At 41.8% G+C, this 15,992-nt stretch overlaps 2 protein-coding genes across 3 annotated transcripts in view; one reads left to right on the top strand and one right to left on the bottom strand.

Moving 5' to 3' along the window:
- Positions 1-4,555: 4,555 nt before the first annotated feature.
- On the bottom strand, positions 4,556-11,475 carry LOC139380528 (GA-binding protein subunit beta-1-like). 2 transcript variants are annotated; one of them, XM_071123269.1, is made up of 9 exons: positions 11,310-11,475; positions 10,364-10,474; positions 10,010-10,177; positions 9,624-9,818; positions 9,234-9,339; positions 8,962-9,042; positions 8,655-8,819; positions 6,224-6,342; positions 4,556-6,137 (listed from the first exon to the last, which is right to left on the bottom strand). In XM_071123269.1, the coding sequence occupies exons 2-9, from the start codon at positions 10,469-10,471 to the stop codon at positions 5,670-5,672; spliced, it is 1,410 nt and encodes a 469-aa protein (XP_070979370.1). In that variant the 5' UTR covers positions 10,472-10,474; positions 11,310-11,475; the 3' UTR covers positions 4,556-5,669. The 2 variants fall into 2 exon arrangements, with proteins under 2 accessions (XP_070979370.1, XP_070979379.1); XM_071123278.1 differs by having other exon boundaries at positions 10,364-10,471; positions 11,310-11,442.
- A 256-nt stretch (positions 11,476-11,731) lies between these two features.
- Positions 11,732-15,992, top strand: part of LOC139364907 (tyrosine-protein phosphatase non-receptor type 23-like) — a 31,877-nt gene continuing 27,616 nt past the window's right edge. The window contains exon 1 of the mRNA XM_071102132.1: positions 11,732-11,965. Coding sequence (XP_070958233.1) covers positions 11,882-11,965 — 84 coding nt within the window. The 5' untranslated portion in view covers positions 11,732-11,881. The remainder of the gene's footprint in view (positions 11,966-15,992) is intronic.

Raw genomic sequence — 15,992 nt, 5'->3', positions numbered from 1 at the left:
ATTTGACGTTCTCTGCACATGTTAAGGACATAAACTGTGGTGATCAATAACTATCAATTATCAATAACTGATAAATGTACCCATTAATTACATGAGCATTTTAAAGGCACAGTGCAGTCAAAAATCATTGACGCACTTGATAAAAATTAGCAAAAATTTGTGTATAAAATAAATAATTCAAATATTGAGTTATATTGTATTCTACATTTTTGGGGGGAATGATATTATGGATACTAATACAATTACTCAGAGAAAATTGTTTAACAAGTAGTGCTTAACTTGGGCAGGAGCTCACTGGAGCTGAGTACCGGCACCTCAAATGTTCTACTGCTTGAGCAGTATTGTGGCGCTCCTGCACCTAAATATAAACTGTACCGGCACCCAAAATGACTACCGGAACCAATTTCAGTCCAAGTCAAGCACGGTTAAGAAGTCATATATTTTCTTCTCAAAAAGGCAGGGGTCAAAATTATTCACACCCCTATTTTCAATACCTTTCAATACCTCACTATGCGAGGATAACGGCACTGAGCCTTTTTCTAAAAAAAATTATTAGTTGGAGAACACATTGGGAGGGATCTTAGACCATTCCTTCATGCAGAATCCTTTGACGGGGCTGCAGTGGAGCAGGTCGAGAGCTTCAAGATCCTCGGTGTCCAAATCAGTAAAGACTTAAAATGGTCCAAACGCAGTCATGTGATTTGAGGGCATGGGCTCTCAAATCCTCCAAAAGTTCTACAGCTGTACAATTGAGAGCATTTTGACTGGCTGCTTCACAGCCTGGTATGGCAATAGCACCACCCTCGATCGCATGGCACTACAGAGGGTGGTGCAGACAGCCCAGTACATCACTGGGGCCAAGCTGCCTGCCATGTAGGACATCTATAGTTTATCAGGCGGTGTGTTAGGAAGGCCTGGAAAATTGTTAAAGACTCCAATCCAAGCCATACACTATTCTCTCTGCTTCCACACTGCAAGCGGTACTGGTGTATCAAGTCTGGCAGCAACAGGCTTGCTGGAAGATTTTTGGTTAAAATATCCTGGTATTGGGTAAAGATCATGATGGTGTTCACCTTAACAAGGGCCCCAGAACCAGCGGAAACAAAATAGCCCCATAACATTAAAGATCCACCACCATATTTTACAGTAGTATGGGGTTATTTTCTGCTCGTGCATTCTCATTTCAACACCAAACCCACCACTGGTGTGCGTGGCCAAATGTTGCAATGGCCAGCTGTCTCCGGACTTGAAACCCATTGAAAACCTGTGGATTGAATTGAAGAGGGCAGTCCATAAGCGTAGATGAAGGATACCAATGATCTGGAATTATTCTGTATGGAGGAATGGTCTAAGATCCCTCCCAATGTGTTCTCCATTTTTTTTTAAAGGCTCAGTGCCATTATCCTCGCAAGGTGAGTTATTGAAAGGTATTGAAAATGGGTGTCAATAATCTTGAACGCTACCTTTTTGAGATAAGAAATATTACTTGTTAAACACAATCTCTTTCTCTGAGCAATTGTATTAGTATAAAATAATATAATTTCCCCCCTTTGTTTGCATTCAATATACCTCAGTTTTTAAATTATTTATTTTATACTTTCATTTTTGCTCATCTTTATCAAAGTTGTCAATAATTTCAGAACCCACTGTATATTTACACACTATAAGATTGGAATAATATTATGAAATTATGAAAATTATGTTAAGGGCACTTTCATTGTATGAGCTGTTTGAAAGATGCAGGAAATGTCAGCCTGTCAGTGGGATGGAGTTTTGGCCTTCCATGGTGACATCACCATGTGGTTAATTAGTTAATAGATCAATAAGAAAGAGAGTTCCAAACCTCTGCCAATGACAACTAATTTTCAGTTTCCCCCTCCCATACACCAATTGGTGTGTTCATTGGCTCTTTAAGGTCTACGACACACACTCAGCCACTTTACATACAGTTGAAGTCGGAAGTTTACCTACACTTAGGTTGGAGTCATTAAAACTTGTTTTTCAACCACTCTACAAATTTCTTGTTAACAAACTATAGTTTTGGCAAGTCGGTTAGGACATCTACTTTGTGCATGACACAAGTAATTTTTCCAACAATTGTTTACAGGCAGATTATTTCACTTATATTTCACTGTATCGCAATTCCAGTGGGTCAGAAGTTTACATACACTAAGTTGACTGTGCCTTTAAACAGCTTGGAAAATTCCAGAAAATGGTGTCATGGCTTTAGAAGCTTCTGATATGCTAATTGACATAATTTGAGTCAATTGGAGGTGTACCTGTGGATGTATTTCAAGGCCTACCTTCAAACTCGGTGCCTCTTTGCTTGACATCATGGGAAAATCAAAATAAATCAGCCAAGACCACCACAAGTCTGGTTCATCCTTGTGAGCAATTTCCAAATGCCTGAAGGTACCACCTTCATCTGTACAAACAATAGTAAGCAAGTATAAACACCATGGGACCACGCAGCCCTCATACCGCTCAGGAAGGAGACATGTTCTGTCTCCTAGAGATGAATGTACTTTGGTGTGAAAAGTGAAAATCAATATCAGAACAACAGCAAAGGACCTTGTGAAGATGCTGAAGGAAACAGGTACAAAAGTATCTATATCCAAAGTAAAACGAGTCCTATATCGACATAACCTGAAAGGCCGCTCAGCAAGGAAGAAGCCACTGCTCCAAAACCGCCATAAAAAAGCCAGACTACGGTTTGCAACTGCACATGGGGACAAATATCGTACTTTGTGGAGAAATGTCCTCTGGTCTGATGAAACAAAAATAGAATTGTTTGGCCATAATGACCATCGTTATGTTTGGAGGAAAAGGGGGGATGCTTTCAAGCCGAAGAACACCATCCCAACCGTGAAGCACGGGGGTGGCAACATCATGTTGTGGGGTGCTTTGCTGCAGGAGGGACTGGTGCACTTCACAAAATAGATGGCATCATGAGGGAGAAAAATTATGTGGATATATTGAAGCAACATCTCAAGACATCAGTCAGGAAGTTAAAGCTTGGTCGCAAATGGGTCTTCCAAATGGACAATGACCCCAAGCATACTTACAAAGTTGTGGCAAAATGGCTTAAGGATAACAAAGTCAAGGTATTGGAGTGGCAATCACAAAGCCCTGAACTCAATCCAATAGAAAATTGAAAAAGTGTGTGCGAGCAAGGAGGCCTGCAAACCTGACTAATTATACCAGCTCTGTCAGGAGGAATGGGCTAAAATTCACCCAACTTATTGTGGGAAGCTTGTGGAAGGCTACCCGAAACGTTTGACCCAAGTTAAACAATTTAAAGGCAATGCTAGCAAATACTAATTGAGTGTATGTAAACTTCTTACCCACTGGGAATGTGATGAAAGAAATAAAATCTGAAATAAATAATTCTCTCTACTATTATTCATTTCAGACATTTCACATTCTAAAAATAAAGTGGTGATCCTAACTGACCTAAGACAGGGAATTCTTACTTAAATGTTTAAATGATTAAATGTCAGGAATTGTGAAAAACTGAGTTTAAATGTATTTGGCTAAGGTGTATGTAAACTTCTGACTTCAACTTTATATGCACTGACTTCATTTCATTACCAAAAGGGGCTGTTTTAGTTTTTCTGCTGTAATCTATTCAAGTTTATTTAATGGTCTGTAAACAGTTTTCTTGGGAATTTCTTGGGAAGAGACACCGATGTACTATGGTACATTGCTGAAACCATCACAGCTGTTTTAACAGAATAGATACTGTTCATGTACAGCTAAGCACTTTAAAAAATTGCTTGTAATTTTCCTGATTGGTCTCCAGGGACATCATTGTGAAATGCATGCTATAAATAGAAGTAAAGTTAGATAAACTTATTCAGCATTCCTCAAGAGAAAATATGAAATAAAAAAAACCTCAGGCTCAACGAGGCAAGAAAGAAATGCTCCGTTCTAATAATTACTTACAGAAGCTATATGGTGAACCTCATTAAAGCTACTCCGTCAGGACTAATTCAAAACACATAAGATTTAGATTGTTTTATATGCCTGCAGGTATACATGGAGTGTACAAAACATTAGGAACACCTTAATATTGAGTTGCATACCCCTTTCGGGGCATGGACTGTACAAGGTGTCGAAAGCGTTCCACAGGGATGCTGGCCCATGTTGACCCCAATATTTCCTACAGTTTTGTCAAGTTGGCTGGATGTCCTTTGGGTGGTGGACCATTCTTGATACACATGGGAACCTAATACCATGCCCCGTTCAAAGGGAACTTAAATTTTTTGTCTTGACCATTCATCCTCTGAATGGGACACATTCACAATCCATGTCTCAAGGCATAAAAATCATTTTTTAACCTGTTTCCTCCCGTTCATCTACACGGATTGAAGTGGATTTAAGAAGTGGCATCAATAAGGGATTATAGCTTTCACCTGGATTCACCTGGTCAGTCTGTCATGGAAAGAGCAAGTGTTCCTAATGTTTTGCACACTCAGTGTATGTAGATGCATTGTTTGTCGATGAACAATAGTCATATAATAAATAATCAAAAAGGACAAGTAACATGCATGGATAGAATAACAATAAGTGCTTATTTATTGAATTCTAAAAATAAATTTGTTAAGAAAGGGGTATTCCACATAAAAAACAATCCAACATTTTCTCACTAACATTATTTTGTACCAAAATGTTTATTTATTTTTCTCCTAACCAACTGGAAGATAACCCCTGATAGTGTTTCTTTATGAACATTATAAAAACACATAGGAGAACATAGTGCCAAACTAACTAGCCATCAAAGAGAGCATATGTAAACAATATTTTTCTGAGAGTATTAGTTTAAACTGGACTGCGATGACAGATCAATGTCTATTGACAGACGCTGGTCTATACAGAGTGTAATGCTTTAAAATGACAAAAGGAACAAAAAGAAGAGCTTAAGAATAACATTAACTTACACATTAACTCTAAAATCTAACATTACTTGGAACAAAAAATGAAAACCTACAGTATCTTAATGTCTGAGTGGTCTGCAACTAAAATAGTACTAGAAGAGGATATTTAAGCCTGAGATTTAAGAAAGCTGGCCAACTACCAAAGAAACACCGATATCTCACACATCGACCTCATCCACACATGCCCAAACACTCACACATTGAGGTACGCAAATAACTACAACTTAGCCAGCCTTGGACAACCTTTTCGGAAGAATCAGATACATTTGCTCAGTTAGCACTATACACTTGAGCTAACTTGATTCTACCATTTTAAACATGACGCTGATGACAGGAACCAGAAATGCTGTGGATTGAATATCCTATTTAGAATGTGTTGCAAACCTTATTCTTAGGAGAATGAATGCAGTGCAATCAAACCCACATTGCAGTATTTACACTCCTATGCAAACATACCTTTTCTTACTTTCTATAAATTTACAGAATGGTTTGTACACTGTGGAGCCATCTGCATCCTTAACTCCTCCCACATGGCTCAGCGTTAGCTTACAAGTGCTCGCCAATGGCTTCAAAAGTATTGTAAGTAAATAAAATAATCTCAAAACCTAGTTACAAATACAAGTACAACGTTATTGTTCTAAAATAACAAACAAGTAATAAATGTTTATATTAATATAAAAGCATAAAACAAGACATCATGAGAGAACACCAAGAGAACAGAGGGACACTCGACTACCGCCTCCTCCCACGTCCTCGTCCCCTCCCTCGTTTGGGGGTTGTTGTGACCTTAGTTGAAGCCTTCTCTGTTTCCTCGGTCTCATCCACTGTTATCTGTTCTCCCTCCCCTGAATCCAGCTCCTCCTCCACTTTAACCAGAATGGTGTCTTCCGGAAATGGGACGTCCTCCTCCCCTTCCACTTTGTCTTCCTCTACAACTCTCTCCTCTGTCTCATGTTGTTTTTCTATTTGGACCACCTCCTCCTCTACCTCTACCTCCTGGACACCTGTTCTGGTAGAACCAGTAGCATTGCTGGTATTGTTGCTCTGTTGTTGCTCTATGGCCTCCTCTAGTCGGAGGCGGTACTGCTCAGCCTCCTGCTCCTTCTGTAGGAGCTGTGTGCGGTACTCCTGGGCCTTCCGGTTGGCCTCCTGCAACTGCTTCTGGAGCTGCTCCCGACTGCTGTCCCCTGACTTCGCTTTCTGAGAACGATGGACACATACAGTAAAAAGAGAGAGACGATTTCAGAATATTATGCCAAGCAACAAACATGGGGACCATTGCTGACCTTTTCTTTGGGTCTGGTTAGGATGACTGCAGGCTCTATTCTCCTCTTGCGTGCCGGAGAGGGATAAGGCTCCTGTTCTACCACCTCCTCTGTGATCTGACCAGCCGGGACTGCCACCACTACAGAAACAAAACACAAGCTCATGAATGCATTCATTGTAATGGCTTGAAAAAGGCTGACATGAGCACAATGTAAACTAAATAAATATACACTCAGTGGCCAGTTTATTGGGTACACCCATCTAGTACCGGGTCGGACACCCCTTTGCCTCCAGAACAGTCTGAATTCTTCAGGGCACATATTCTATAAGTTGTGGCATTCAAATGTTGCTTAATTGGTATCAAGGGACCTATCAAGAGGCATTTTCTTGTTTTTATCTGATAGGAGTGGAACCCAGTGTGGTTGTCTGCTGCAATAGCCCATCCGTAACAAGGATCGACGAGTTGTGCGTTCAGAGATGCCATTCTGCACACCATTGTTGTACTGTGCCGTTATTTGCCTGTTTGAGGCCTGCCTGTTAGCTTGCATGATTCTTGTCATTCTCCTTCGACCTCTCTCATCGTTTTTTGCCCACAGGACTGCCACTGACTAGATGGGTTTTTTTGTCGCACTATTCTCTGTAAATCCTAGATACTGTTGTGCTTGAAAAGCACGGGAAAAGCCATTTCTGAAATACTGGAACTGGTGAGCCTGGCACCGACAATCATATCATGCTCAAAGTAGCATAGGTCATCTCAGCGTTCAACACCATAGTACCCTCAAAGCTCATCACTAAGCTAAGGAACCTGGGACTAAACACCTCCCTCTGCAACTGGATCCTGGACTTCCTGATGGGTTGCCCTCAGGTGGTGAGGGTAGGTAGCAACACATCCGCCACGCTGATCCTCAACACTGGAGCTCCCCAGGGGTGCGTGCTCAGTCCCCTCCTGTACTCCCTGTTCACCCACGACTGATTGGCCAGGCAAGACTCCAACACAATCATTAAGTTTGCAGACGACACAACAGTGGTAGGCCTGATCACCGACAACGACGAGACAGCCTATAGGGAGGAGGTCAGAGACCTGGCCGGGTGGTGCTAGAATAACAACCTATCCCTCAACGTAACCAAGACTAAGGAGATGATTGTGGACTACAGGAAAAGGAGCATCGAGCACGCCCCCATTCTCATCGACGGGGCTGTAGTGGAGCAGGTTGAGAGCTTCAAGTTCCTTGGTGTCCACATCAACAACAAACTAGAATAGTCCAAACACACCAAGACAGTCGTGAAGAGGACACGACAAAGCCTATACCTCCTCAGGAAACTAAAAAGATTTGGCATGGGTCCTGAGATCCTCAAAAGGTTCTACAGCTGCAACATCGAGAGCATCCTGACCGGTTGCATCACTGCCTGGTACGGCAATTGCTCGGCATCCGACCGCAAGGCACTTCAGAGGGTAGTGCGTACGGCCCAGTACATCACTGGTGCAAAGCTGCCTGCCATCCAGGACCTCTACACCAGGTGGTGCCAGAGGAAGGCCTGAAAAATTGTCAAAGACCCCAGCCACACCCGGACTGTTCTCTCTACTACCGCATGGCAAGCGGTATCGGAGTGCCAAGTCTAGGACAAAAAGGCATCTCAACAGTTTTCACCCCCAAGCCATAAGACTCCTGAACAGGTAACCAAATGGTTACCCGGACTATTTGCATTGTGTGCCCCCCCACCCCCTCTTTTACCCTGCTGCTACTCTCTGTTCATCATTATTGCATAGTCACTTTAACTATACGTTCATGTACATACTACCTCAATTGGCCCGACCAACCAGGGCTCCTGCACATTGGCTAACCGGGCTATCTGCATTGTGTCCCACCACCCTCCCTTTTTACGCTACTGCTACTCTCTGTTCATCATATATGCATAGTCACTTTAACCATACCTACATGTACATACTACCTCAATAAGCCTGACTAACCGGTGTCTGTATATATCCTTGCTACTCTTATTTTCAAATGTCTTTGTATTGTTGTATTGTTGTTTTATTTCTTTACTTACCTACACACACCTTTTTTTTGCACTATTGGTTAGAGCCTGTAAGTAAGCATTTCACTGTAAGGTTGTACAACACCTGTTATATTCGGCGCACGTGACAAATAAACTTGAATTTGATAGGTCACTCATTTTGCCCATTCTAACAGTCTACAGCTGCAACATTAACTGAATGCCCCGATGCCTGTCTATCTGCATTTTATAGCAAGCCACGGCCACGTGACTCAATGTCTGTAGGAACCATTTGTGAACGGGTGTGGCTGTTCACAAATGGCCAAGTCCTAGACTTGGCACTCCGATACCGCTTGCCATGCGGTAGTAGAGAGAACAGTCCGGGTGTGGCTGGGGTCTAATAAACTGGCTACCGAGTGTATAAATGGCTATATATGGCTGTGGTTTCCTACTTACTTTGCTGCCCCTGCATAGTGACAAAGAACTGCTGTCCAAGTCCCGCTGGCTGCAGGTTGCCGTGTTGGTCCGTCACTATGGTGATGACCCTCTGACCTCCATCGCCCACTACATGCTGAATGGCCGAGTCCACAGAATCTGCAGCGATCGCATCCTCAGATTTGCCTGTGGGAAAGATAGAGTTACTTACCATTGCAGTCTAAGAACTATAATACAGATCGTGTTAGCCCTAACTTTTAATTGTAACATGAGTAGCTCAGAGTAATTTGTAGTGTTATCCTCATGGTTATGCATAGACATCACTTACCTGCATTGTTACCCATGGGACCGGAGGCTTCTGCCAGGGCTGCCAGTGTTGCCAGGACTGAGGTGGTAGAGACAGATTCTCCTGGGATAATAAGACAATGCAAAACCTCAATCAAGTCATCGTATTTAGAAGTGTCTTGGGTGAGGTCAGGTGGTAACTAAGATTCCCCCATTTATATCAATTATAAATGTCAGTGAGTTATATTATATTTGATGTACCTCTACTTAAATTTGTACCTAACTTACTGTAACCAGTGCTCCAGTTGCCCATACCTGACTTGGCGGTGGTGTTGACGAGGTCAGAGAGGTTCACGACCCCAGCAGAGGAAATTATGAACTGGGGCTCTGGGTTCATGTTCACTTGGTTCTGCATGCCATCCTGTGTACATACACAAAACACACCTTGAAGATGTTATTTAACAATAACAGACAGTTCATCCCACAACAGTTCAACCTTCAGGGTCTCAACACGTGCTACATAAACCTTCAGGGTCTCAACACGTGCTACATAAACCAGCGATAAGAACACACACTTGCATGTGTTTAGATCCCCCCCCCCCTCCCGTGTTCACTTCCCTTCTTATACAGACAAGGGCATTTTCATGAAAACAAATGAACATCAGAGCCATATACATACAAAACACACACACACAGTCCCTTCACCTGTAACAGTATCATGAGCTCAGTATTGCTGGTGTCCATGGCAATGTCAAAGGGCGTCTTGTCAAACTTGCTGAGGGAGTGGACGTCTGCTCCATATTTGAGCAGCAGCTCTGCCACCTCTCTGTGACCGTGCTGGGCCGCCCAGTGCAGGGCTGTCATCTTCAGCATGTCCTTAGCGTTGATGTCCGCTCCGCTCTGCTAGGGAGTACAGCACGCCCCACAGTGGTGGAAAAGAGATAGGAAAGTGAGACGGGTAGCCTAGATTCCAAAATGAGGGTGGTGAACATTCAACATAAAAATAATCAGTCACTTTACTAAAAATAGAACTGTTATGTTTTTCATATAAACTGCTGAATACTGTCAGCTTTACATTTGGTTGCCCTTACACTGACTAGCAGCTCCACTATATTGGAGTGGCCCTCCGTGGCCGCCATGTGGAGTGGGGTCCTGTCCACTTTGGTCCGGGCATCCCTGCTAACGCCTGCTCGAAGGAGCACCTCAGCAGTGGAGTGGTGTCCGTACTGAGCCGCTAGATGGAGCGGGGATGTCCCCAGCTAGAACACACAGTTTGGTTTATGAGGACCCAGTCCCTACAACACTGTGTCTGGATTGTGTGAAAGAAGCCAGCACTGCAACATAGGTAGATTTGTGATGTACCGCAAGAGATCTGAGGAACAATATCTCTGTGTTAGGCTACATGAGGTGAGTGGATGTGAGTATCCCTACAGTGAGACCCTTACCCAATCAGTGGTGAAGGGAGCTCCATTAACCATGAGGGTCCTGACATCATCATCCAGCCCTGCCCGTGCAGCCTCCAGCAGCCGCTTCCCCAGGTCAACCAGTGACATCTACTGGGAGACAGAAAGAGTGTTTTTGTGTAAGTGTCAAAACAGTAAGACAACCCTCTTGAGTAATATAAGCCAGGCATTGCTAAAATGTCTAGATAATGTTTTTTTGCTGCCAAAATAGTATTGTTTATGCTCTGCGAAACATGTTGCATCAATGTGTTTTATTGGTGTAATGTTGATGGTTGTATTGAAGGAAAAATTGCAGTACTAGGAAATATTCCGTTTTTGTAAATGTGAAGCAATCGTAGTCAGAACACATGTGAAATTGTGGCAGCAATAAGAATCAACTTGGCAAAAGTGAAATTATTTATTTTGCTAAAATACAAGTGTCAAGTCACATGCTAGCGGAAGAAACACTGACTGAATGATCGCACAGTTCATTTAGCTGGGCTTGAACTTTTCTCGTCAGCTAGTAATACATCTAATAAAGTAACAATCAACACTATATGCTTTGATACTTGGTTGGTGTTATGTTCCGGTGGAAGTCGAATATGAAACTACGGATGTCAAAGAAGTGGGCACCAAATCTGGCTACTTCCACATCCGCACTATTATTGTTAGCTAGCTAACGTTAGTTACTAGCATTCAGAACTGAAGATGGCTTTGATTTTCACAAGACATAATCAATAACATCTTAATAGTATTTCGCGTTTGGGGTATTTATCTACATTGCAAGATAGCTAGCTAGATAGACATCTAACAATGTCAATGACTTACTTTTACAAGTAGCTAGCTCGTTAGCTTAACGTTAGATAGCTAGCTAAGTTGCAGAGCATTTCTACACGGTTTGTTATTTAGCTACAGCTAACTATGGATTCGACTTTCAAGTGTTGCTTACCTTAGAAAGTCGTTCGCTAAAAGTGCAACTCTTCTAATTTGTGCCGCTGAATGTGTGTTTATTACACTTTCGTAACTTTGCTAGACAGCTAAACAAATATCATAATATTTATATTTTTTGCAGAATCAAATATGGCGGCCAGGCACACCGGAAGTGGTAATAGTATGTTGTGTGCAGCAAAAATGTTCCACAAATGTTCCCACGCTCGAACATGATGATAAAATACATTAGTATAACTTTAAAAAATAATACTATTATGTCATGTAGTTATTGACTAACCAACGATACTGAATATAGCTAGATGTTTCAAATTCAAACCATCTAGTGAAACAAGTAGTCTGATCTAATATAGTGAACTACATTTCCCATAAACATTTGCGCACTGGAACATTCCTTCTGGCGTCACGTCACTTAGCGTCCATCGTTTCCTGTTGAAGTGTAAAGGGAGACATGACACAGTTGTTTGGGGATGATAAGAAACAATATATAGAAATCCACTGAATTAAAAACTGCTGAAGTGATATTTAAATTGAAGTCACTTTAACTCAGACTCGGTGCAGTCGCTGGCCGCGATGGAGGCGGTCCCCCGTATGCCAATGATCTGGCTGGATCTGAAAGAGGCAGGGGAGTTCGAGTTCAGCCCGTCGGTGAGGCAGGTGAGATGGGTGGGGGAGTGGAGCAACAGGGCACTGCCGGGCGGTTGAGATCGGAAGTCAAGCAGACACGGATTACGGAAGATAATCATACGTATCGAGCACATCTAGACAGTTGTTAGCATCAAGTAAAGGTAGTTAACTAGCTCGTATCTGGTTAACTGTGTCAGCCATGACAATCGCCTTTGTTTACACTTAGCTAGCTAAGTTGATAATTAGTTAGCTATTTATGTCAACATGTAGTTAATGTGTCAGATACCCCAGTCACAACAAATAAATAAGCTATAGTAGAACTAGCTGTCTTGGTTTCTGTGCAGGCCTAATAGTCTAGCTAGTTAGTCTATAAAATAATGATGTCATTGTCACATGCACCCTGGAATATTTTGCTTTGATTTAGAGGCAAGTCTGGTAGATTGGAATCCTATATGTTCACACCTCTGTCAGTGATCATTAAGGGTGGGAAATAACATGGTAAAAAATAGCCAAGACATTCAGAAATTAGTGCTGGAATGAGTTAAAATTAGAGAACAGCAGAGTGACGTTAGGTGAAGGGTCATAGTGGAGTCAGGATTTTTTTCTTGTCATGTGATCCGGCCAGGGAAAACTCTACCATAGTCATCATAACATACTTCTGAGGAAATTCTCCCACACACCCATTACAATTACATCTTATGCCTTATGATCCAATCTCCTTTCTTCCTCCTCCACCTCATGCTCCAGATATTACTAGAGGACCTTTGCCCTCTCTAGTCCTTCTTTTTTGCTGCCTTAGTCCCAGATCAATTTTCTAGCAACGTTTGTCAATGACATTCAATGAAGGTTACGATTTTTATCATAGCAGTGACAGATTGCTTATCTGGAAAGAAAATTAAGGATAACAGTCCATGGAATAGTAATGGAAAGGAGGAGAAAGAGCTGGGATATGAATGGAGAGAGAATAATATAGTTTCTTTGTTTAGGCTAGCAGTGCAGCTGGAGTTTTGTAACAGGACAATCTCTGTCCTGTTGAAGCACAATACTGATAGACAACCGTGTGTTATTTATTTGGCTATGGCAGACAAATATATTTTGTTTAAGGAGGATATTATGTTGGAGATGTGGCTTGTAATAAGGACAAATAATGGTCTCCTTTACCTCCAGACTGTGGCTCCAGTGAGTCTGACTATAAGTAGCTGCTTATTAGAGAGGTTCATCACTGACCGGAGAATACTTACCACAGCAGGGCATGATGGGATTGCTCCAGAGCCATTTGGAGGCCTGCTCCTCCCAGTCCAGCCAAAAGGGTCATAGACAATCATGACAAGGGAATGTTGATAAGATTCAGGATTCAATGTTAAGACAGATTGATCATGTATGCCATCCAGGTTCAAATTTAGCAGATTACATGTGATGCAGGTACAGTGCATTCGGAAAGTATTCAGACCCCTTGACCTTTTCCCACATTTTGTTAAGTTAGCCTTACTCTAAAATTGATCAAATTTGTATTTTCACTCAATACCCCAAAATCACAAAGCAAAAACAGGTTGACATCTTTGTAAATTTATGAAAAAACTGAAATATCAGTTTGGCTGTCGTGCTTGGGAAGTATAGATAGTAGAATAAACATGACCATTTAAGTTGAGATTCAATGGTGGGTGGACCGGCGGCCATCTTTGTGGCAGTAATTAGAAGTTCAAATTTGTATTCAATTTCAATGGTGTACCCACTGTTCCAGATAAATTGCAGTGGTCTGAAGGGATAGGTCCATTCTATGAATTGTATTTATATGATTCAAATGCCACTTACCCTGTACTTAAGAGCATGTTGTGTCAACTGATGGCAGGCACAACACCAAAATAGACAATGGAAAGTAGGGTCTAAATTACAACATATGTGAATATGAGTTTAAGCATTTAGATAATTGACGTTAAAGGTTCAAATCTGTTTTTATTTTATATCTAGAAAATATGAAATAATTTGACAACCCTGTTTGTAAGCTTTTAAATGATATCAAACTCAACAGTTTATATTTTCCAGTGATGAAGACAATGGCTGTCTCATGGTATGGTTGGGTATGCAAAATGAGTACTTTGAACAGTTTTATCTTAATCTTTTATGTTTTGGCATTCGGGTCTTCCATGGGCAAACATGTATGGAAAGTTTTGTTTAAACCAAAAGGAATGCTGTCAAAAAGTGATTGAATTTAAATGGATTTACCCTACTGTATTTCTATTTGCATTGAGGTCAAAGGTGACTAACGCCATGATACATACACAGCAGTACTGTAGATACATGTTAATAATCAATGATGTGTAGTTTTGGAAGGATGTCATCAATTTAGAGATTTTTTCAGACGGATTATTAAACACTTATTCAAATCTGGTTAGTAGTGGACAAAATTTTAATAGTATTGACTCATGTACGCTACATGACCAAATGTATGTGGAAACGTGCTCGTCAAACATCTCATTCCAAAATCAAGGGCATTAATATGGAGTTGGTCCCCCCCTTTGCTGCTATAACAGCCTCTACTCTTCTGGGAAGGCTTTCCACTAGATGTTGGAACATTGCTGCGGGGACATGCTTCCATTCAGCCACAAGAGCATTAGTGTGCTGACTTTGCTTACAGAGGCAGTTTGGAACTCGGTAGTTAGTGATGCAACTGAGGACAGACGATTTTACGCACTTCAGCACTCCCGTTCTGTGAGCTTGTGTGGCCTACCACCTCGCGACTGAGCCGTTGTTGCTCCTTGACATTTTCCCTTCACAATAACAGCAATTACAGTTGACCAGGGCCGCTCTAGCAGGAGAGAAATTTGACAAAATGACTTGTTGGAAAGGTGGCATCCTATGACGGTGCTACGTTTAAAGTCACTGAGCTTTTCAGTAAAGCCATTCTATTGCCAATGTTTGTCTATAGAGATTGCATGGCATTGTGCTCGATTATATACGCCCGTTTGTGTCTGAAATAGTCAAATCCACTTACTTAAAGGGGCTTCCACATACTTTTGTATATATACAGTGCATTCGGAAAGTGCCAGACCACTTATTTGATTTTTTCACCTTTATTTAATCAGGTAGGCTAGTTGAGAACAAGTTCTCATTTACAACTGTGACCTGGCCAAGATAAAGCATAGCAGTGTGAACAGACAACAACACAGAGTTACACATGGAGTAAACAATTAACAAGTCAATAACACAGTAGAAAAAAAAGAGTCCATATACATTGTGTGCAAAAGGCATGAGGAGGTAGGCGAATAATTACAATTTTGCAGATTAACACTGGAGTGATAAATGATCAGATGGTCATGTGCAGGTAGAGATACTGGTGTGCAAAAGAGCAGAAAAGTAAATAAATAAAAACAGTATGGGGATGAGGTAGGTAAATTGGGTGGGCTATTTACCGATGGACTAAGGACAGCTGCAGCGATCGGTTAGCTGCTCAGATAGCAGATGTTTAAAGTTGGTGAGGGAGATAAAAGTCTCCAACTTCAGCGATTTTTGCAATTTGTTCCAGTCACAGGCAGCAGAGAACTGGAAGGAAAGGCGGCCAAATGAGGTGTTGGCTTTAGGGATGATCAGTGAGATACACCTACTGGAGCGCGTGCTACGGGTGGGTGTTGCCATCGTGACCAGTGAACTGAGATAAGGCGGAGCTTTACCTAGCATTGACTTGTAGATGACTTGGAGCCTGTGGGTCTGGCGACGAATATGTAGCGAGGGCCAGCCGACTAGAGCATACAGGTCGCAGTGGTGGGTGGTATAAGGTGCTTTAGTAACAAAACGGATGGCACTGTGATAAACTGCATCCAGTTTGCTGAATAGAGTATTGGAAGCTATTTTGTAGATGACATCACCGAAGTCGAGGATCGGTAGGATAGTCAGTTTTACTAGGGTAAGTTTGGCGGCGTGAGTGAAGAAGGCTTTGTTGCGGAATAGAAAGCCGACTCTAGATTTGATTTTAGATTGGAGATGTTTGATAGGAGTCTGGAAGGAGAGTTTACAGTCTAGCCAGACACCTAGGTACTTATAGATGTCCACATATTCTAGG

Source organism: Oncorhynchus clarkii, chromosome 2 (genome assembly GCF_045791955.1).
Source record: "Oncorhynchus clarkii lewisi isolate Uvic-CL-2024 chromosome 2, UVic_Ocla_1.0, whole genome shotgun sequence".
NCBI lineage: Eukaryota > Metazoa > Chordata > Actinopteri > Salmoniformes > Salmonidae > Oncorhynchus > Oncorhynchus clarkii.
The sequence above is the reverse complement of the archived record's forward strand: the minus strand, read 5'-3'. Positions and strand labels throughout refer to the sequence as shown.

Bases quoted from the DNA above. Each gene is read 5' to 3' on its own strand.
- LOC139380528 (XM_071123269.1), bottom strand. From the start codon at position 10,471: ATGTCACTGGTTGACCTGGGGAAGCGGCTGCTGGAGGCTGCACGGGCA. The intron at 10,178-10,363 runs GTAAGGGTCTCA...TGTGTGTTCTAG, and splicing joins CTCCCTTCACCACTGATTGG to CTGGGGACATCCCCGCTCCA. The intron at 9,043-9,233 runs GTATGGGCAACT...TTATTATCCCAG, and splicing joins CAACACCACCGCCAAGTCAG to GAGAATCTGTCTCTACCACC.